This window comes from Pristiophorus japonicus, chromosome 2, assembly GCF_044704955.1.
Source record: "Pristiophorus japonicus isolate sPriJap1 chromosome 2, sPriJap1.hap1, whole genome shotgun sequence".
Classification (NCBI taxonomy): domain Eukaryota; kingdom Metazoa; phylum Chordata; class Chondrichthyes; family Pristiophoridae; genus Pristiophorus; species Pristiophorus japonicus.
In genome coordinates this window covers 240814012-240836556 of record NC_091978.1, presented here as the reverse complement: position 1 = coordinate 240836556, position 22545 = coordinate 240814012, and the positions used below count along the sequence as shown (strand labels likewise).

The following is a 22545-nucleotide window of genomic DNA, read 5'->3' as shown; positions in this document are numbered from 1 at the left end:
AGCCATGATCTTATTGAATGGTGGTGCAGGCTCGAAGGGCCAGATGGCCTACTCCTGCACCTATTTTCTATGTTTCTAACTTCCACCCCCACCCCTCACCAGCACTGACCTGCTGAGTATTTCCAGCATTTTCTGTTTTTATTATCCTAAAATATCTAAGTAAGCATGAATAGGTGTTCGAGGCTCTATCTTACAGCATTATAAATAACTCTTTTTCCAAATCCTGTCTGTAGGAATATGATCAAAAAGGGTTCACAATCATTAGATCATTGGGGCGCACTGTAGCTAAAATTAATTACGAATAAATGGAAAAAATTCATCCTTCCATCAAAGATTGTGTTGAAAAACTGCTTCAACTGGCATTAAGGTAATTATTCAAATGTGCTGATGACATATTTCCTCATTTAGGTTCTGATGACCTAAGTTCCCCAAATCTTGATGATAAATACAAGATCTGGTATGCCAAACCAACACACTCTGAAGGCTTTCTGACTGAAGACTAGAAGAGATCCAGACTCACTCAACAATGAAGACCCAAACTCTGTTTTTGTTGGCAACAATTGTCATCTGCCTAGCTGCTGATGGTAAGTACTTGTCACCTAGTTTGAGCTTAGTGAGATGGCCTTTACAAGCAACTGTATTTCAGTATTTAAAGCAGGATGATGGGCGCAGTTTTAAATGAATATATATAATATATATATATATTATATATATATGAAGTTTCATTGATTTTGGAATAAATTAGACTTGTTAATCCAGTATTCATTTTACTATAAAGGTAGTGGAGATGACAAATTCAAAAGATGTGAAAGCATTTGATTCTGTTCTACATATCTTATGTTGTTTTACAGGCAGAACATTTTCACAGCAAATTTTTTTGCACTGTCTTCTGATTTAAAAGGAAAAGAGAAAAGCATTAAATAGTAGAGATGAGCCCTGTCTCACATTTGAAATCAAATCCAATCAAATTAAACCAGGTTAATAAGGTTGGTTTGCGTTGGGTTTCCTCTCAGATGTAGGAGAAAAAAATAATTGCAATTCTTTTACATGATTTTCAGTGGTTGAGGTCTAGCTTTGTGTTGGGTCAATGAGGAATAATCTGGGTCAAATCAATCTGGTAATCTAGCCTGAAGCAAGTTACATTCATCGCTAGTGTATAGGCATGTTGTTCCAGTACAATAATAGTTTAGCAGTGCTCTTATTTGCAAAAGATGCATGTTTCAGTTCCAAATTAAACCGAATCTTGCTCTTGCATGCTGCTTTGTGTCAAGGTTCTAGGTTCTCAGGTAAATCACAGGATGGGCATCGCCAAGAAAAGTACCAGCTACGTGTGCCAGTTCTTTGGTAGAGCAATTCAAAACAAATCCTACTCTTACTCCATAGACCTGTATCTTCCTCTATTTCAAATATTTATCCAATTTTCCTAAAATATGCAACGATCTCTGCCTCAATTATTCTGTGTGAAATGGGTTGTGTGCTCCACTTCCCTCATTAAAAAACATTCTTCTAACTTCTTTCCTCACTCCCAGTGACAATTTTAAATTGCTAACTCAAATTCTCTGATTTGTCAAAGAGGAAATAGTCTTTCCCTGTTTACCCTATCAAAATCTTTCAAAATCTTAAAAAGCCCCAGTATTCCTCTTTGTAATCTTCTCTGCTCCAATAGAAATAGCCCCAACATCTCAAACAAATTTTAAAGGAATTTCACATTACTTTTTTCAGCAGTGAATTTCATCTTAATTCCAAATGGTCACAGATCAGCTATGAACAATTTCTAACCCTTTAAGAAATAAATAACGTTTTTTATTGTTACACAAGCTGTTCCACAGCCACTGTTAAAAGACAGACCAAATAAATTAATGCTACATATTGCAGGTTACACTGAACACAACATTAACACATAATTCCTGACTCTGGATAGTATGGTCTGCCTGAACTGTAGAATTCAATCACAGATTAAATGTTGAACATAGTTCACAAACTGCATTTATTTAAAGGGCTAGCTACGATCAAGACCATGACAGAATAGTCACCACACAACATTGTCTGTCGAGGAAACTCTGTAAAATCTGTTGTAAATGAATCTGTTTATCAGGTAAAAGTTTTCTTTAAAATTGTTGGGAAACTGAGTGATGCAGTGAGTAAGATCAATGTTATTTTACCTATGGTAACTAAATTGAAATCAAACCCAATTGATGGCATAAAAGTTTCCCCTCTCTGGTGCTGTTGAGGTTCCTTTCAACCCATATCAAATTAGCTTTAACAGTCCCAAAGATTTCTTGGTAAGCATGAGGCCACAGCACATAATTTCCCTTAATTTGGCACTATATTATAAATCAAGAAAAAATGGAGGCTTGTGAAAAAGGAACAGCAATAATCATGGCCAATTTTGTGAGGATACAAGAAATCTTCAAAGGAACTTAGACAGGCTAAGTGAGCGGGCAAACATTTGGCAGATGGAGTATAATGTGAGAAAGTGTGAGGTATCCACTTTGGCAGGAAAAATAAAAAAGCAAATTATTATTTAAATGGAGAGAAATTACAAAATGTTGCAGTAGAGAGGCACCTTGGGGTCCTTGGGCATGAAACACGAAGTTAGTATGCAGGTACAGCAAGTAATCAGGAAGACAAATGGAATGTTGGCCTTTATTGCAAGAGGGATAGAGTATAAAAGCAGAGAAGTCCTGCTATAGCTGTACAGGGTATTGCTGAGGCCACACATAGAGTACTGCATACAGTTTTTGCCTCCTTATTTAAGGAAGGATATACTTGCATTGGAGGCAGTTCAGGGAAGTTTCACTAGGTTGATTTCTGAGTTGAGGGGGTTGACGTATGAGGAAAGGTTGAGTAGGTTGGGCCTATATTCGTTGGAGTTTAGAAGAATGAGATGTGATCTTATTGAAACATATAAGATAATGAGGAGGCTTGACAAGGTAGATGTAGAGAGGATGTTTTCCCTCACGGGAAATCTAGAACTAGGCGGCATAGTTTAAGAATAAGGGGTCGCCAATTTAAAACTGAGATGAGGAGGAATTTCTTCTGTCATAGGGTTGTAAATCTGTGGCATTCTCTGCCCCAGAGAGCTGTGGAGGCTAGGCCATTGAACATATTTAAGGTGGAGAAAGACAAATTTTTGAGCGATAAGGGAGTGAAGGGTTATGGGGAGCGAGCAGGAGCTGAGCCCAAGATCAGATCAGCCATGATCTTATTGAATGGCGGAGCAGGCTTGAGGGTCCAAATGGCCTACTCCTGCTCCTATTTCTTATGTTCTTATGTTCTTATTAGCAATCTCACTTTGAAAGGCCACTTGGATGTCTGCTGTGGTAATGGAAATGCACATTGGTGCAGCAGGGGGTGCTGTTCTGATATTAGGGTGAAGGCACAATGTTGAGGCATTGAAAAGGAAGTCTTATTCTGCAGCTGTTTGTACTATATCTAACTTGAGAGTACATGATACTGACACGGCATGCCTGAAATGAGAAAGTGTTACATTTCTCAGTATGAACACCATTCACCTTGATGAGAACAAAAACACAAGAACAAAAAATAATCCCATTTATAGGGTTCACAAGAAAGCCTTTCCCACACAGACATGCCCATGCCAGAAATGTCCTCGACTGTTAAACCCCATTCATTGCTGTTTAAAACTGTATTGGTTGGGAAACAATTGCCATGGCTCAGAAACAGGTTACGGTATATTTCAATGTGACTGTGTATTACCTTTCAGGAAAATATTTTTTCCCCTGGACATGTGGCACTAATACAAATTATGTCAAGTATCAGAAACACAGACACATAAGTACATAAGAACATAAGAAATAGGAACAGGAGTAGACCATATGGCCCCTCGAGCCTGCTCCACCATTCAATAAGATCATGGCTGATCTGATCATGGACTCAGCTCTACTTTCCTGCCCGTTCCCCATAACCCGTTATCCCTTTATCACTCAAGAAACTGTCTATTTCTGTCTTAAATTTATTCAATGTCCCAGCTTCCACAGCTCTCTGAGGCAGCAAATTCCACAGATTTACAACCCTCTGAGAGAAGAAATTCCTCCTCAACTCAGTTTTAAATGGGCAGCCCCTTATTCTAAGATCGTGCCCTCTAGTTCTAGTCTCCCCCATCAGTGGAAACATCGTCTCTGCATCCACCTTGTCAAGCCCCCTCATAGTCTTATACGTTTCAATAAGATCACCTCTCATTCTTCTGAACTCCAATGAGTAGAGACCCAACCTACTCAACCTTTCCTCATAAGTCAACCTCCTCATCCCCGGAATCAACCTAGTGAACCTTCTCTGAACTGCCTCCAAAGTAAGTATATCCTTACTGCACGCGGTATTCCAGGTGTGGCCTCACCAATACTTTATATAGCTGTAGTAAGACTTCCCTGTTTTTATACTCCATCCCCTTTGCAATAAAGGCCAAGATTCCATTGGCCTCCTGATCACTTGCTGTACCTACATACTATTCTTTTGTGTTTCATGCACAAGTACCCCCAGGTCCCGCTGTACTGCGGCATTTTGCAATCTTTCTCCATTTAAATAATAACTTGCTCTTTAATTTTTTCTGCCAAAGTGCATGACCTCACACTTGCCAACATTATATTCCATCTGCCAAATTTTTGCCCACTCATTTAGCCTGTCTATGTCCTTTTGCAGATTTTTTGTGTCCTCCTCACACATTGCTTTTCCTCAGCATTGCTTATCATCAGCAAAATTGGCTACACACTACCTGTCTACTAACAGGTTAAAAAATAAAAGATATTAAGAGGATGAAATCTGTTGCAGTAGTGAAGGGACTCAACACACCACAAACATTACATTCTGTAAATTGTAGGGTAGTTTAGGAATTTTCCCTTCAGTTTAATGTAGAGAAAATCAAGAGGAGATGAACCCAAAGTCCTGCCTTGCATTCTAACAGGCAAAACTTCACAACAGGAGCAAGAATTTGGAAAACTGCATTTTAGATATAATCTTCTAAAAAAATAACGTGTATTTTCATTTAAAGGAGAAGTCTACACCAAGGTAGCAATTTTGTTGATGTAATGAATTTATTTTCAAGTTTCTTGATGCCACTGTGAACCCTTCTTATTGTTTCTCCTTCACTATAGGTCTGTGTATAGGAAACCCATCAAGATGCAAATGCACGAAGGCCAGCTCTAAATTCATTCATCCAAGAAACTATCAACATGTCGACATCTTTCCTCGGGGCTCCTACTGCAGAAAAGTAGAGATTATGTAAGTATTGAAGTAAATTTGATCTCCTAAACTCCAACCACAAAGCAAACTTAAGTTGGCAATTTAAATTTCACAAGTCTGGAAAAATTATTATTCAGCTCATTTTTACAGTACAAGCAGGATGAATTAACTATCTTTGAGGAAAAATCTTACATCATTTTGAATAGATAGCTGATCTTCCCATACTGGTCGAATATGAATGGCGCCTAAGGCAGTCACCGTGGACAAATTGTTTACAAACAAACTTAAATGTCTTTTAAGTTTTCAGTTATGGATTATACAGCATAATCTATCTTTATTAATCACCATTAGGACAACTACACTTATAGATGTCACAAAGGCTTTTTCTGTAATTTATCAGAATTTAATTTTACAAAAGCATACAGAATGGCCTAGCTTTTGATTATTAAAATAAACACTTGGGAGCCGACATTGGTCGATGTTCCGCCCGCATCCGCTAAGGTCCGGCTAAGGTTTTCTGAACCGCCCATCTGCCGTCGAGGTTCCACCCGGCGTAAGATTGATGGGGAAGGGTTCTGCTGATGTCAGATCGTGCCGTCCGCCCATGCCGGATGTTGGAAAAGTGCCATTTTCATCAGTTATGCTGGCCTCCGGTCGACCAGCCGCCCGCCAGAAGGACCGCTCGGGAACAGCAGGTCTGACCTGGACGGCAATTGGTCAGCAGTGAGATCGAGTGGGAGGGAGGGAGAGGTGGACGGCAGTCGGGCATCATAGAGAACGGGAGGCTGGTGATCTGATGACAGTCGGGCAGCATGGAGAATGGGTGGGAGAGAGTGTTGGAGGCCATCATGGCAGCCGGGTGGATGCTGCACTGTAAGAATGGGACTGCTGGAAAAAGTTAGGTGTATATTGCATTACTTTATTGCTGATGGTGATGTTTAAATTGGATGTCATAAAAGCAACTGAAATGTATCTAAGCTGATGGAGGCTTTTTTGTTGGACCTTGCTGAAAATCCTTCATTGAGAAGCCGAATGGCGAAGGGAAAATTATTATGAGTAACTGAAAAGTGTTCAGCATGTCACATTTTGTACATCCAAGCTGATTCATTAATTGTGTCACACAATGTACTGCAATGTAACTGATGACCATGTCATCTCAGGGGTGGCACTCTTCCATGTTTGGCCTTGAAAAAATAGGGTTGAAGTGCAAGCCTTAAGGTCTGCCCTGCAAGTAGATAAACTGAGAGTAATTGAATGGCAGGCTTCCTGCATTGGTGACCTTTCCTTGTCGTCTTGCGATGGCCTGATGACAGGAACCATTATACACCGTAGTCAGATGTGGATGGGAAGATATTCCTGATGAAGCAGATGACCTGAGGGACAGATGTGTGTTTCTCGCAATGCACCACACATGCCATTAAAATGACACATGCACCAACAGAGGGTCAGCAATGTGCGTGTATTTACAAGTGCAAAATAACAAAGGTTACATAAGATTATTACATTTACATAAATTTACAGGAGCAACACCCACCCCTCTACCCAGCACCATCACCTCTCTTGCTCCCCATTGCAGCGATGCCCGATGTCCTCTTCCTCCCCACACTTACACGATGGCGTGGCGCTCCCCTGCCCATCACTACCTCTAGTTGAAGAGGTTGTGCAGGAGAGCAGTGGGATGTCTGCAGACATGTGCGTCTTGGTGAAAAGATAGGGCGTGGGACTGAAGGCGCAGGGATCTCCTGCTCTTCCGGATCTGTCTGCCTTGAGGGTGTGGGGTCGGGGGCTTGCACTACGTGTGCAGAAACCATCTCTTGCCTCATGGCCTTAAAGCTTTCCATTGTGCGCTCTAAGCCTGTAATGAGCCGGTCCATCCTCTGATCATAATGCTGCCAGTTATCCCAGCCATGGTCTGCAGCATGTCGCGACCTATCTCCATGCCGGTGCTTGATAGCTGCACCATTTGGTTGAATACAGAGAGCCATGATGCATCTGCAGGTGGTTGCTCGCTGTTGCTGGGTGGTGGGGCCTTGCTTCCCTTCAAGTCACGGCCTCTGCACTTGGTTGAGCTTGTGTCTGTGGAGTCCATTGGAAATCTGAGCCCGACGCCAAGTTTCTGTGTAAATTTGGCTCACATGGCAGGAGGCTGATGTCAGCCTCTTCCGGCTCCTCCAGGTCAAGGGGCAGAAAGATGGCCCCTTCTTCCTCTTCTCTCTCCTGTTCTTCCTGGCCCTGGGTGGTGGAGGTGGCAGTGGTAGAAGTGGGTAATGTGGTGTGGTGGTGCAGGAAGGATCCGGGTGTGGAAAACATCAGGGTGGGAGATGCTGGGGTGTGACGGCTTCTGTGAAGGCCAGACGTTGATAGTCTCTCTAGATCTGTGCTGTCCGACTCAGCATCTGCAAGTAGAGTACAACATTTCAGTCTGTAGGAGGGTGGGTGGGGGGTGGGGGGGGGGGGGGGGGGGTGGTGATGGTGGTCAAGCTGAGATGTGAGTCATTCCATCTCACATTATGCCAGCAAGGAGTTCTATCTGTACATGTCCACACCAATAATGGGCGACAAAATCTGCCTTCAACCGCGAGTGCCTTAACATTGCATGTACTTTCATGCCATGAGCATTGCTGACACCAGAGATGAGTATAACCTTACCACGCAGTAGCACCAGATCTGCATTAATGTCTATGTTTGCATGGCGGCCGTCACCCACCAATGCCAACACATGCTCCTCCAGCCTGGCCAATTTGACCACCTTTACTGGGCCCCCTCCGGTCGCACTCAGGCTTGCTTGGTTGGCTGCTTGTTTTTTCTGCACAAAGAAACGTTGCAGCCTTTAGCCCCTTTGCTGATGACCCCCCACACACACTCCCAAACACACACATCTGGCGCACAACGTTTTTGGCCTTGGAGAGGAGGAGGCGAATACATTTGCTGACACAAGCAAGTCATTCCAACGTTTGCAGCATTGGTCCCTATCCCACTCAATGTTGCCCATTGTAGTCACTATCTCAGCTCTGTAATGCCAGCTCTCTGCTCTCTGACCTCTGACCTCCAACTCTGTCCTCTCCCCTCTCACACTCACAGGTGGAATAAAGTGTTCTCCTTTTATGCGCATGCGCAGTTCCCCAATCAGCCTCCAAGGTCCACAAAAGGACTGCACATCAGATCAAGAAAATTACAAAAAAAACAAAACCTGAAATCTCGCGCATGCGCAGTGGAGGCCTTTGAAGATCCCCGAGTGGAGAGGCCTCCAACTGACGCACAGTAGTGACGTCGGCCGCCGAGTCCTGCTCCCGGCTGCTCCCGGCCATTGACTGCCGCCCCCACAACTGAGCCAAAAATGGCTCCTGACGGGAACCGGCGGCAGCGGGCGACAAAACCGGTCTCCCACCCAGGAGCCGCCGAGAAATGGGCGGGCCGTAGCCGGGACCAAATTCAGAGTTTCTGAATTCAATCATCCACTGCTGGCTAACTCTGGTTTAGCTGCAGTATCGCTGCTCATTTACCTTGGAATAGTGAGTTCGCCTGCAAGAGGTAGTACGTACCTTTTACATTTTATCGTTAACATTTTAACCAAAAGGTTTCTGTTTATGTGTTACAGAATTACCCTGAAGAATGAGAAAATAGTTTGTGTGAATCCCCAAACTCAATGGGTCAAAAGAGTTATTACTCTCCTGACTGAAAGGTAAATAATTTCTTTCATTGTTCATTTTTGTGAAATTATTTCCTTTTTGTATCATCTGGATATTATTGTTCTGCAATATTAGCATGTTACTTACACACACACACCCTAACCAGTCTTCAAGCTTCAACTCCATACCCAGTATGAGGCAACAGCAGCTTCACACAGGCCTTGCAGTGATGTGAAATAATGACTTGCATTTATATAGCGCCTTTCATGACCTCAGGACGTCCCAAAGCACTTTACAGCCAATGAAGTGCTTTTAAAGTGTAGTCACTGTTGTAATGTAGGAAACATGGAAGTCAATTTGCATACATCAAGCTCCCACAAACAGCAATGTGATAATGACCAGATAATCTGTTTTTACTGATGTTGATTGAGGAATAAGTATTGGCCAGGAAACTGGGGTAACATACCTGCTCTTCGAAATAGTGCCATGGGATATTTTCCTATTAATATAGTATTTGTGCAACCACTAACCTCCCAGCAGAATACAATATATTATCCAGCAGACTTCAATAAATGTGATTGGTTCAAATTTCTATGTACTGCATCAAATACTCTTCATATTTGTTTTTGTATTTCCTAGTTCAGAAGGAGTCGAACTCGCTACGCCACATACTAGAGATTTAATCGATTGAATGAATATGAACTGTTCCAAGCTCACTGAGCCAAGCTTTTGCTGTTTAAGCTGTACTGTACCAATCTCACCTATAACTCAATTGTTTTCTATTTCACTCGTTGACAAATGAGTCACTATCACAAATATTGATATTAACATCCAATAGCCTTTTACGCTACTTTCACATCATTTCTGGGACATAGGATTTATTTTGTTAAAATATTTTTGAGCCAGTAAATTGAAATATATTAATAAAGTGAATTATAAAGGATTTTAATTTGATTTTTCTGTTGTCCATGCACATCTAAAGAGATAATTATTCTCTCATTACAGTTACATGAATAAATTGCTGGAAACTTTACATGCTTTATATTGGTTTTCTAAAACTGGCTGAGTGTTTGGCTGTAAGGATTCTAGGGGGAGAAATTCAGGTACATTGTGCCTCCCGTTAGCGCACCTGGGAGGCGCTAATGGTTTGCAAATGATTTTCCATCCGGGTGCAGCGGAAATAACGCCTCCTGCTGAATTGAGCAGGGGCTTTGCGGCAGCACTAACAAGTACCACCCTGCTTGGCTGCACTCGATGCTGATGACATCATCGCTGTGCGCAGCACCCTGTTACTGCCCCGGAAGCTAAATTCAGTTGCATCCTCTGTGTTTCAGCCGGGCGATGACACCGCCAGCTTCAGCTGTCGAGTTTGAGTTGTGAGGCAGCTGGAGGAGCGCTATTTGAAGGCACCATCTTTAGGTAGAATGTTAGTTGGCCATTAATTTTTGTTGCTTACTTTCACATAGGCAGACAGGCTTTTTGAAAGATTTCAATGGTTTTCAGTTGAAGGAGTGGTCTGGCTCTAAAGATTTTGTGACTTTCATTCAGGGCAGATTTGAAAGGACAACATTTATTTTGATTCATGGGGCCAGTGTTGGCATTTAACCTCCTGCTCCAACGTCACCATCGGCGGCAACTTAGGCAGAGAGAAAGACAGAAAAATGTGGCCAGAGGGAATAGACCCAACATGGCTGTCAACAGGAGACCTTACCCTCCCAGGGTATTCTGGCAGCAGTTCTCCAACATCGATTTCCCCCTTCCATACCACAGCCCCAAAACGGACACCACCAAGTTTGCAACATTCCAAATAAAATTTATCTCATAACATTTAACAGTATCATAAACTACATTTATAAGCAAGAATCACTCTTGTGCAATATCTTATATCCCTTCTTAACACTCGCTTTACCTATTCTAGAGCTCCTCTCCAGTGTGTCCTCTGTGTCTCCCCGGTGGCTGGTGGAAGGCTGTTGAGTGTCAGGGCCAGAGACTACAGATGGCCTTGCAGGACACCAGTGCAGACCCCTGTGCTAAGCTAAGGACCACATGTGCCAGTCTCTGAGCTGGTGCCTGCAGGCGAGAGATGCAGTGACACAGTGCATGGGTCCTCTTCCGCTTCTCCCTCATCAGGATCATGGGATTGCTCAGGGACAGACTGGTCTTCTGCTTGCAGATTATCTGAAAGCTATAAGGCAAAAGACTTGTATTAAGGTGAGGGCAGGGGGGCAGGAATGGAGCAAGGAAGGCAGACAGTATCAGGAGCTGGGAAGTGAGAAAGCTTTCTGGTGTGAGGGAGAAGTGGGATGAGAAAAGGAGAGGAGATAAAGATACTGTTGTTGCCCCCAGTGGGGTCGAAGCCTTCAATGGCCAATGAGCTGCAGCACTCGCTCCTCCAGATCAGACAGCTCATGCAGCTGAGGTTCACCCCGTCAATCCTCTGCTGTTCCCTCCAATTATGTGCCATCATGGCCTGGAAAAGAAAGGAATTGGTGTGAGTAAGAGCTCAGCTATGTATGTGTATGTTTGTCTTGAATAGGTACAGGGAGACTGAGTCATCACTTGTAACTTGGGTGAGGCTGCTATAGTATAAAAGTAAACATTTCTGCAGAGCACAGAGTGGGATTAAACTGAGTGAATTTAAACATAGGAGCCAAAATTGCCCCCCTCCATGAGCTCCATTACCACTTCTAAGAGGATGGAATGGAACGGAGAGGCTTTACCGACCGGGGGCAGACGGATCGGCTGACCCGACCGAAATTGCCCTGGGCCAGAAGCGGCTTGATGCATGAGCCGACCCTTTACCGACTGGCGGCGACCCCCTTTCCGACCCATGCGTGGAATTGCCCCGCTGGAGTGGGGCTGCCGACAGTCGGTGCCACAGGCGGGAACCTGTCTGTGGCTGGGCAGCGCATATGCCCTTAAAGGGGAGATAACGCTGCCGCAGTCGCCATCTTATTATTTACTGGCGGACGACTGGCTCGGCCAAAATCCTCTCTGGTGGCCCAGTGGATCGAACTGAAAACTCTGCAGAGTTCGCAGCGGCCTTCCCCTTTAACTGAAGGGCAGGGATGGTTGACGTGTCAGCGTGACGCTGCACGTCTACGTCGCGCTGTCATCATCAGCACGGCGCTGATGACTTGTTCGGGCGGCCGACCCGTTGCAAGGGCACCTCCACCCCGGAGCTGCCCAGAACATCGTCCCGACTGAAAAGAAACCAAAGAGACGAATTTCTCCGGTATCTCCGCCCCCATGGATTGGGGCAGAGATAAACTTTTAAAAACGGAAGGCACGCCCCATTTTGGGTGGGGCTCAAGTTTGGCCCCAGTGTGTTTTATTTGGGAATTTGGAAAGAGTGGGAATTCGGAGAAGCGGGAGAAGGACCTAATTGGAGGTGGAATCAGCATGGTATTGATAATTTCCAAATAAAACAAGGATAGCAAGGTGATTGGTTGGTGAGTATTAAGGTTTTTTTTCTCTCTCTCTTATCTCACGAACCTAGGACAGTGGTTTAAACTAGGTGAGCATAACTATAACGTACTGTATTAAATTTATAACTTAACCAGTTAAACTAATTAATATAACTCTAAATAATCATTGAATAAAGACTTCAAATAATTAAGTAAATAAAATAAGGCTACACTAAGAATCATAGAATCATAGAAATTTACAGCGCAGAAGGCGGCCATAGAAACATAGAAACTAGGTGCAGGAGTAGGCCATTCGGACCTTCCAGCCTGCGCCATCATTCAATAAGTTCATGGCTGATCATTCACCTCAGTACCCCTTTCCTGCTTTCTCTCCATACCCCTTGATCCCTTTAGCTGTAAGGGCCATATCTAACTCCCTCTTGAATATATCCAACGAACTGGCATCAACAACTCTCTGCGGTAGGAAATTCCACAGGTTAACAACTCTCTGAGTGAAGAAGTTTCTCCTCATCTCAGTCCTAAATGGCTTACTCCTTATCTTTAGACTATGTCCCCTGGTTCTGGACTTCCTCAACATCGGGAACATTCTTCTTACATCTAACCTGTTCAGTCCCATCAGAATTTTATATGTTTCTATGAGATCCACTCTCATCCTTCTAAACTCCAGTGAATAAAGTCCCAGTCGATCCAGTCTCTCCTCATATGTCAGTCCTGCCATCCCGAAAATCAGTCTGATGAATCTTCGTTGCATTCCCTCAATAGCAAGAATGACCTTCCTCAGATTAGGAGACCAAAACTGTACACAATATTCCAGGTGAGGCCTCACTAAGGCCCTGTACAACTTCAGTAAGAACTCCCTGCTCCTATATTCAAATCCCCTAGCTATGAAGGCCAACATACCATTTGCTTTTTTCACCACCTGCTGTACCTGCATGCCAGCTTTCAATGACTGATGTACCATGACACCCAGGTCTTGTTGCACCTCCCCTTTTCCTAATCTGCCACCATTCAGATAATATTCTGCCTTCATGTTTTTGCCACCAAAGTGGATAACCTCACATTTATCCACATTATACTGCATCCGCCATGCGATTGCCCAGTCAACTAACCTGTCCAAGTCACCCTGCAGCCTCTTAGCATCCTCCGCACAGCTCAGACCGCCACCCAGCTTAGTGTCATCTGCAAACTTGGAGATATTACACTCAATTCCCTCATCCAAATCATTAATGTATATTGTAAAGAGCTGGGGTCCCAGCACTGAGCCCTGCAGCACCCCACTAGTCACTGCCTGCCATTCTGAAAAGGACCCGTTTATCCCGATTCTCTGCTTCCTGTCTGCCAACCAATTCTCTATCCACGTCAGTACATTACCCCCAATAATATGTGTTTTAATTTTGCACACCAATCTCTTGTTTGGGACCTTGTCAAAAGCCTTCTGAAAGTTCAAATACACCACATCCACTGGTTCTCCCCTGTCCACTCTACTAGTTACATCCTCAAAAAATTCTAGAAGATTTGACAAGCATGATTTCCCTTTCATAAATCTATGCTGACTTGGACCGATCCTGTCACTGCTTTCCAAATGTGCTGATATTTCATCTTTAATAATTGATTCCAACATTTTCCCCACTACTGATGTCAGGCTAACCAGTCTATAATTACCCGTTTTCTCTCTCCCTCCTTTCTTAAAAAGTGGTGTTACATTAGCTACCCTCCAGTCCATAGGAACCGATCCAGAGTCGATAGACTGTTGGAAAATGATCACCAATGCAACCACTATTTCTAGGGCTACTTCCTTAAGTCCTCTGGGATGCAGACTATCAGGTCCCGGGGATTTATCAGCCTTCAATCCCTAACACAATTTCCCGCCTAATAAAGATTTCCTTCGGTTCCTCCTTCTCACTAGACCCTCGGTCCCCTAGTATTTCCAGAAGGTTATTTGTGTCTTCCTTCGTGAAGACAGAACCAAAGTATTTGTTTAACTGGTCCGCCATTTCTTTGTTCCCCATTATAAATTCACTTGAATCTGACTGCAAGGCACCTACGTTTGTTTTCACTAATCTTTTTCTCTTCACATATCTATAGAATCTTTTGCAGTCAGTTTTTATGTTCCCAGCAAGTTTCCTCTCATACTCTATTTTCCCCTCATAATTAAACCCTTTGTCCTCTTCTGCTGTATTACAAAATTCTCCCAGTCCTCAGGTTTGCTGCTTTTTCTGGCCAATTTATATGCCTCTTCCTTGGATTTAACACTATCCTTAATTTTCCTTGTTAGCCACGGTTGAGCCCCTTCCCCGTTTTATTTTTAGTCCAGACAGAGATATACAATTGTTGAAGTTCATCCAGGTGATCTTTAAATGTTTGCCATTGCCTATCCACCCTCAACACTTTAAGTTTCACTCGCCAGTCTATTCTAGCCAATTCACGTCTCATACCATTGAAGTTACCTTTCCTTAAGTTCAGGACCCGAGTCTCTGAATTAACTGTCTCACTCTCCATCTTAATAAAGAATTCTACCATATTATGGTCATTCTTCCCCAAGGGGCCTTGCACAACAAGATTGTTAATTAGTCCTTTCTCATTGCATATCACCCAGTCTAGGATGGCCAACCCTCTAGTTGGTTCCTCGACATATTGGTCTAGAAAACCATCCCTAATACACTCCAGGAAATCCTCTTCCACCGCATTGCTACCAGTTTGGTTAGCCCAATCAATATGTAGATTAAAGTCGCCCATGATAACTGCTGTACCTTTATTGCACACATCCCTAATTTCTTGACCCATTTGGCCCATTGTGTCCGTGCCGGTCGATAAAGAGCTATCCAGCCTAATCACACTTTCCAGCTCTTGGGCGATAGTCTTGTAGGTTATGACATGTCAAGTGCATATCCAAGTACTTTTTTAATGTGGTGAGGGTTTATGCCTCTTACACCCTTTCAGGCAGTGAGTTCCATACCACCACCACCCTCTGGGTGAAGAAATTTCCCCTCAAGTCCCCTCTAAACCTCCTACTAATTAATTTAAATCTATGCCCACTGGTTATTGACCCCTCTGCTAAGGGAAATAGGTCCTTGCTATCCACTCTATCCAGGTCCCTCAAAATTTTATATTTCTCAATAAGGTCTCCCCTCAGCCTCCTCTGTTCCAAAGAAAACAACCCCAGACTATCCAATCTCTCCTCATAGCTAAAATTCTCCAGTCCAGGCAACATCCTCATAAACCTCCTCTGTACCCTCTTCAGTGCAATCACATCTGTCCTGTATTGTGGTGACCAGAACTACCGCAGTACTCAAGCTGTGGCCTAACTAGTATTTTTTACTGTTCAAGCATAACCTCCATGCTCTTGTATATAATGCCTCGGCTAATAAAGGCAAGTATTCTGCATGCCTTCTTAACCACCTTATCTACCTTTCCTACTACCTTCAGGGTTCTGTGGACATGCACCCCAAGGTCCCTCTGTTCCTCTACACTTCTCAGTATCCTGCTATTTAATGTGTCTTCCCTTGTCTTGTTAGCCCTTCCCAAATGCATTATCTCACACAGCTCTGGATTGAATTCCATTTGCAACTGTTCTGCCCAACTGACCAGTTCATTGCTATCTTCCTGCAGTCTACAGATTTCTTCTTCATTATCAACCACATGGTCAATTTTTGTATCATCTGCAAACTTCCTAATCATACCCCCTACATTCAGGTCTAAATCATTGATACATACCACAAAAAGCAGGGGACCTAGTACTGAGCCCTGCAGAACCCCACTGGAAACATTCTTCCAGTCACAAAATCACCCATCAACCATTACCCTTTGCTTCCTGCCTCCAAGCCAATTTTGGATCAACTTGCCACTTTGCCCTGGATCGCATGGGATTTTACTTTCGTGACCAGTCTGCCTTGTGGGACCTTATCAAAAGCCTTGTTAAAATCCTTATACACTGCATCAAATGCACTACCCTCATCGACCCTTCTTGTTACCTCCTCAAAAAATTAAATCAAGTTAGTCAGACACAACTTTCCCTAATAAATCCCACACTGACTGACCTTGATTAATCCGTATCTTTCTAAATGAAGATATTTCCTGTCCCTCAGAATTTATTCCAATAATTTTCCTGCCACTGAGGTTAGGCTGACTGGCCTCTAATTACTCAGTCTAACCCTTTCTCCCTTTTTAAACAATGATACAATGTTAGCAGTCCTCCAGTCCTCCAGTCCTCCAACCCTGTAGCCCGAGAGGGTCGAAAGATATGGCAGAGCAGGTTGTGGGAGTTTGCGGACAGCGAGATTGTTCCGAGCAAGCACGTCTGCAGGAGATATCTCCATCTCGAATCTCTCTGGCTCAAAGTCATTGAGCTGGAGAGTGAGTTGGAGAAACTCTGACACATAAGGAAGGGGGAAGAATTTCTGGACAATTTTATCCAGAAAACAGTCAGTCCCCAGAGGAAAGCACAGGTTCAGGAAAGGGAGGGTGTGACTGTTAGGGAGCCGGGTAACGGGGATTTAGGAGAGGTTGAGAAGGAGGTCCCGCAGAATACTGGCCCTGTCCAACAGGTACATTGTACTTGCTACCTGTGAGGACTGCAGGGAGGACAGCCACAATGCAGAACAAGGAACCGCGGCTAAGAAGGCTGTCCAAGGGGGGGGAAGAGCAGAATAGAAATTTGGTAGTGATAGGGGACTCTATCATTAGGGGGATTGGTAGAATCCTCTGCAGCCAAGAACGAGAATCCCGAAAGGTGTGTTGCCTACCCACGTAGGGGATATCTCATGGCAGATGGAGAGGAACTTGGAAAGGGAGGGGGTAATTCCATATTGGAACAAAGACATAGGTAGGAACAGGGAGGAGGTCTTGCCGAAAGAGTATCAGGAGTTAGGCTCTAAATTAAAAAGCTGGACCTCGAGGGTAATAATCTCTGGATTATTGCCCAAGCCATATGCAAATTGGCATAGAAGCAGACAGATCAGGAGAATTAACAGTGACTAAAAGAGCCATATGGTGTGGGAAAGAGGGGTTCCTTTTCATGGGACACTGGAACCAGTTCTGGGACAGGAAGGAGCTGTACCAATGGGATGGGCTTCACCTGAACTGGGATGGGACCTGTGTCCCAGCAGAAAGGGTAACTAGGGAGGTAGCAAAGGCTTTAAACTAGTAAGATGGGGGGAAGGATCTACAAGAAATGTAACCAGCCTAAATATAAACAAGACAGGAAAAGAGAGCATATGAAAGAATAAAGTAATTGATGGCAAGTGAATAAATAGAGTGACAGAACAGGAGTCTAAGAAGATGATTGCACATTAATTGAGAGGAAATCCAAATAAAATGAGTTAAACTGTCTGCACAGCAATGCACACAGTGTCCATAATAAAACAGGGGAGCTGGAGGCAATCATGCATTACAAGGAACCAGACATAGTAGGTAGGGATTATTGAGACATGGCTACAGAAAATCAGGGAAGGGAATTAAACATTGCAGGGTATAATATATTTAGAAAAGGTATAGAGGGAAAAGGGGGAGGTGGAGTAGCTGTACTTATTTGGGATAGCATAATGGCAGCAGAAAAAAGTAACGTAGCTATCAACAAGACAAGAATAGAATCAATATGGATAGAGATAAAAGATAATAAAGCATAACTCACATTAATAGGTGCAGTCTACAGACCACCTAATAGTGGAAGGGAGGTGGAGGAAGAAATATTCAGAAAAATTAGGGAAATTAGTTAAAACATAGGGGTGTAAATTCGGTCACGCCTCATTTGAGACGGTAACCCAGGCAAATCAGTACATGTAGCACTTTGAAAAAGTTTGCACCTCCCACCCAGAAATTCATTAGAGACTTCACTCAGTGAGTTCTTAACTTGTGGAATTCCCTACCACAGAGAGTTGTTGATGCCAGTTCATTGGATATATTCAAGAGGGAGTTAGATATAGCCCTTACAGCTAAAGGGATCAAGGGGTATGGAGAGAAAGCAGGAAAGGGGTACTGAGGGAATGATCAGCCATGATCTTATTGAATGGTGGTGCAGGCTCGAAGGGCCGAATGGCCTACTCCTGCACCTATTTTCTATGTTTCTATGTTTCTAAGAGCTGACAAGGGCGATAAGTCAGCCATTGCACACCAGAGCTGGGGGTTGCGGGGGGCAATAACGAAAGTTTGATCTGTACATTTTGCAGACCCATTGCGCATGCTTGGAACTCCAAATCAGATCTTGGGAAAAGCCGAGTCTTAAAGGCGCGGCATAGTAATGCCCCCATTAAAGGTTTCAGAATCACTTGTTTTCAACCTGTACTGTTATGTCTGTCTACTACTGCAAACTCGGAGGCTCACGCACCATGGTCTGTGTTGCACTGACTGTGACCTCCGAGGGAAGCGCTTCCTCATCCCTTTAAGTAGCCACCAGTTAACGCTTCTGCAAACCTGTACCGACTGTTTTTCTAGACGTTGTTCTTAGCGGACGCTCAATGAGGTGCACGCACTGAATTTACTGACCGGGGCACAAGTGTTCGTGTTGCAGCAGGAATAAGTCATGATCGGAGTGATCGTCAGCAGCTGGGCACTAATGGTTTGCACCCTCTAATTGATTTTCGGTCGGGGCACTAAGAGCTGCGCTCCTGGTCGTAACCTTTTACGGTCCCATTAACTGGCTGCTAACTGAGGCGTTAAACAACTGAAAATCCAGCCTACAAAATAATAATCATGGGGGATTTCAACTACCCCGATATTAATTGGACAGAAGAGGTAGGTAAAAGGGATAAGGGAATGGTGTTCCTACAATGTGTACAGGACTCCTTTCTAACCCAATTTGTAAAAAGCCAAACAAGGCAGGATTCACTATTGGATCTAGTAATGGGGAATGAACTAGGGTCGATAAAAGAAGTAAAAGTAGGGGAAGATCTAGAAAATAGTGACCATACTATAATACGCTTTAAGACGATAATTGAGAAAGACTTAAGTATGACAAAAAACCTGGATAATAGCTTGGAGAAAAGCTGATTATGAGGGGCTGAGAATAGAACTTGGGAAAATAAAATGGGCAACAATATTGGCAAAAAATGATGTAGAACAGCAATGGGAAATATTTAAAACGGTGTTCAATAGATTGCAGGAGCTATGGGCTCAATTTTCCGCAAGCCCGTTTTCTAGCGTATTGCCAGAGTTACGCCCATTTTTCTACGGCAGAAATATTTTGCCAAAGTTTCCCCGATGTATAATTTGAATTTGGTGCTGCGCAACGTGTCCAGTCACCTCGGGGGTGGAGCCTGCTGTCTGCTTCGAAAAATGAAGCCATACCTTCTGCGCATGCACAGAAAAAAAATTTTACATTTTTGACATCGTTCCAATGGACGCGCATGCTCAATACAGCTTGGATTTGGCAATTGGCCATTTTGAAAGAGCCAATCGTGTGTGTGAAAAGGAGTGCTGTGTGAGAGCATTGGAAAAATCGTAGCTGCAGCAATACAAGATGCAACGCAGTACAAGGACCAAGAATTTCTTACAGGAAGAAGTGGAGGCACTAGTTACTGTGATTGAGAACAGAGAGCAGGAGCTGGACACCAGCAGAGGTCATATAAAGGTTCCACCCAAAGAAATGAAGAAACACTGGAACCAGTTTGCAGAAGATTACATAGAAACATAGAAAATAGGTGCAGGAGTAGGCCATTCGGCTCTTCTAGCCTGCACCGCCATTCAATGAGTTCATGGCTGAACATTCAACTTCAGTACCCCATTCCTGCTTTCTCGCCATACCCCTTGATCCCCCTAGTAGTAAGGACCTCATCTAACTCCTTTTTGAATATATTTAGTGAATTGGCCTCAACAACTTTCTGTGGTAGAGAATTCCACAGGTTCACCACTCTCTGGGTGAAGAAGTTCCTCCGCATCTCGGTCCTAAATGGCTTACCCCTTATCCTTAGACTGTGACCTCTGGTTCTGGACTTCCCCAACATTGGGAACATTCTTCCTGCATCTAACCTGTCTAACCCCGTCAGAATTTTAAATGTTTCTATGAGGTCCCCTCTCATTCTTCTGAACTCCAGTGAATACAAGCCCAGTTGATCCAGTCTTTCTTGATAGGTCAGTCCCGCCATCCCGGGAATCAGTCTGGTGAACCTTCGCTGCATTCCCTCAATAGCAAGAATGTCCTTCCTCAGGTTAGGAGACCAAAACTGTACACAATACTCCAGGTGTGGCCTCACCAATGCCCTGTACAACTGTAGCAACACCTCCCTGCCCCTGTACTCAAATCCCCTTGCTATGAAGGCCAACATGCCATTTGCTTTCTTAACCGCCTGCTGCACCTCCATGCCAACCTTCAATGACTGATGTACCATGACACCACAAGATCTGAAGGCCAGTGTAAAAAGAAATGGCAGGACCTTGGTCAAGTAGTTAGTGTAAATTTGCATTTATTCAATGGAATTGCAATTGCAATTGCAATTGTAAATGTGACCAGCTGTATATGGCCCACCCAGCAGAAAGACAGCCTCTTTAAAAAGTTGCATTTTCATCTTTGCAGAGGAAGGTGGCACATAATAAATGGAAAAGAACTCAAATTGGAGGAGGCCCGGCAAATCTGCACCCATTGACACCCTTGAAAGGGAGGGTCACTGCTTTGACAGGTCTTGCCTGGAGAAAAACAATCACCACTGCACAAGCTGGGCCCACACGCGAGGGAGAGGGTAAATCCTATAAACTCATTGTGGCCCTTCAAATCAACCTGCTGCCTGGCCTGCGATGTGTGAGCCTACTCATGCCACCCATCCTGCCCCCTCCTCTGCTGCAAACCATTTGAATGTTCTGTTATATTTTGCAGAACTTGAATTCAACCCTGACGATGCAGAAGAAGATTCAGACGCGAACAAGCCTGAAGAGAAGAACATCGTCCAATTCATCCATGGGGGCGAGGGGATGGAGCTGGATGAAGCTCCCACTGTTGTACTGACTTCAGAGGAGGTGCCGCTCATGGAGGTGACAGCCCCTTCTGTGACCAGTGGTTTCAGTGTTAGTGGGATATGCCATGGTTTCACACCTCCCGAGGTTGCGGGTCTCAATGGTGTGGTGCAGTGAGGCACACCCAGGGTGCCACCTTCCGAGGTTGCAGGTCCCAGTGGTGGGATGAGAGCCACACCCATGGGGAGGAGGGGAAGGAGAGCTCAACTGCACTCTCCTGAGGTGCAGGATCTAATGTATGTGGTTCATATGATGTCATTGAGTGCAGAGAGCATTGACCTTACCCGATCACTCCTGGACGCCATCAGTGGGGTGAGTGATGAGGGTAGCGGGACTGTCGGGAGAAATAACAGCAATGACACGAGAAACGGTAACAATATCCAGGACTATCAGTGAGGGAATCATGGCCATGAGGGAGGGAATGTCAGAGATAGTGAAAACCACATCACTGACCATGAGGAAGCGAATGTTGTAAGTAGTTCAGATAGTTTTGCTCAACATGAGGAGGGGAATGTTGCAGGTCGTTGAGACACTGTCAGGGCACATGTTGGAGTTAGCTGCTGCAATAAGGGAACACGCCCAGACCCCGGGTCCATTGACAGAATCAACTGTTACTCCCACTCCAATCCCCACACCGGTCTCTGAAGAGCCCAAAGCCGGACCCTCCAACTTACCGCCTGATGCTGACACCCCCCACCCTCAAGAGGTGCGCAGTATCCGAGATGTTAGAAAGAATAAGCTTGGTATCAAGCCCAGAAACACTGCGCCACCGCCTGTGGACAGGGGTGGTGGAGTGTCCAAGGCCAAGCGCAGTGGGAAGTCTTAGAATAAGGGGGCTGAGAGATGGGTGCAGCCTTTCTTTGCTGCTGTTGTTGTTGTTATTATTATTGTTACTGTGGTTACTTCTCAAATTAAAAGTCTTTTGTAAGTTATGTAAATTTACAAGTTTATAAGTGATCTTAAAGAGAGATATTTAAGCAAAGTTTGATTCAAGAATAATTTTATTGAAGTTAAGTTAAGTACATTGTAAATTTTTGAATAAAATATATTTTACATTAAAAATGAATCATGTTCCATTAACACAACACAACGTTACAGAACAGCTCCAAACAGTAAACATGGTGCATGTGGAATAGTTGCCGCTGAGCCATCAGGCATCAGTAAAGCGTTCACGGATGAGCTGCTGGCCAAGGCTTGAGCAATTGTTAAAGGAGCACGATGGTCCGCCCTCCTCCGCCGTCGTGCTCCGGCCTCAGGCACTTACATCTTGCATGGCTTCTTCATCCTCGTCGTCATCCTCTTGCTCGTCATCTGCACCTTCCACTTCATTATCATCAGCCACTCTCACT

At 44.1% G+C, this 22545-nt stretch overlaps 1 protein-coding gene across 1 annotated transcript; it reads left to right on the top strand.

Moving 5' to 3' along the window:
• Positions 1-438: 438 nt before the first annotated feature.
• On the top strand, positions 439-9727 carry LOC139233490 (interleukin-8-like). Its single transcript, XM_070863904.1, has 4 exons — positions 439-584; positions 5112-5238; positions 8798-8881; positions 9468-9727. The coding sequence occupies exons 1-4, from the start codon at positions 527-529 to the stop codon at positions 9517-9519; spliced, it is 321 nt and encodes a 106-aa protein (XP_070720005.1). The 5' UTR covers positions 439-526; the 3' UTR covers positions 9520-9727.
• Positions 9728-22545: the final 12818 nt, after the last annotated feature.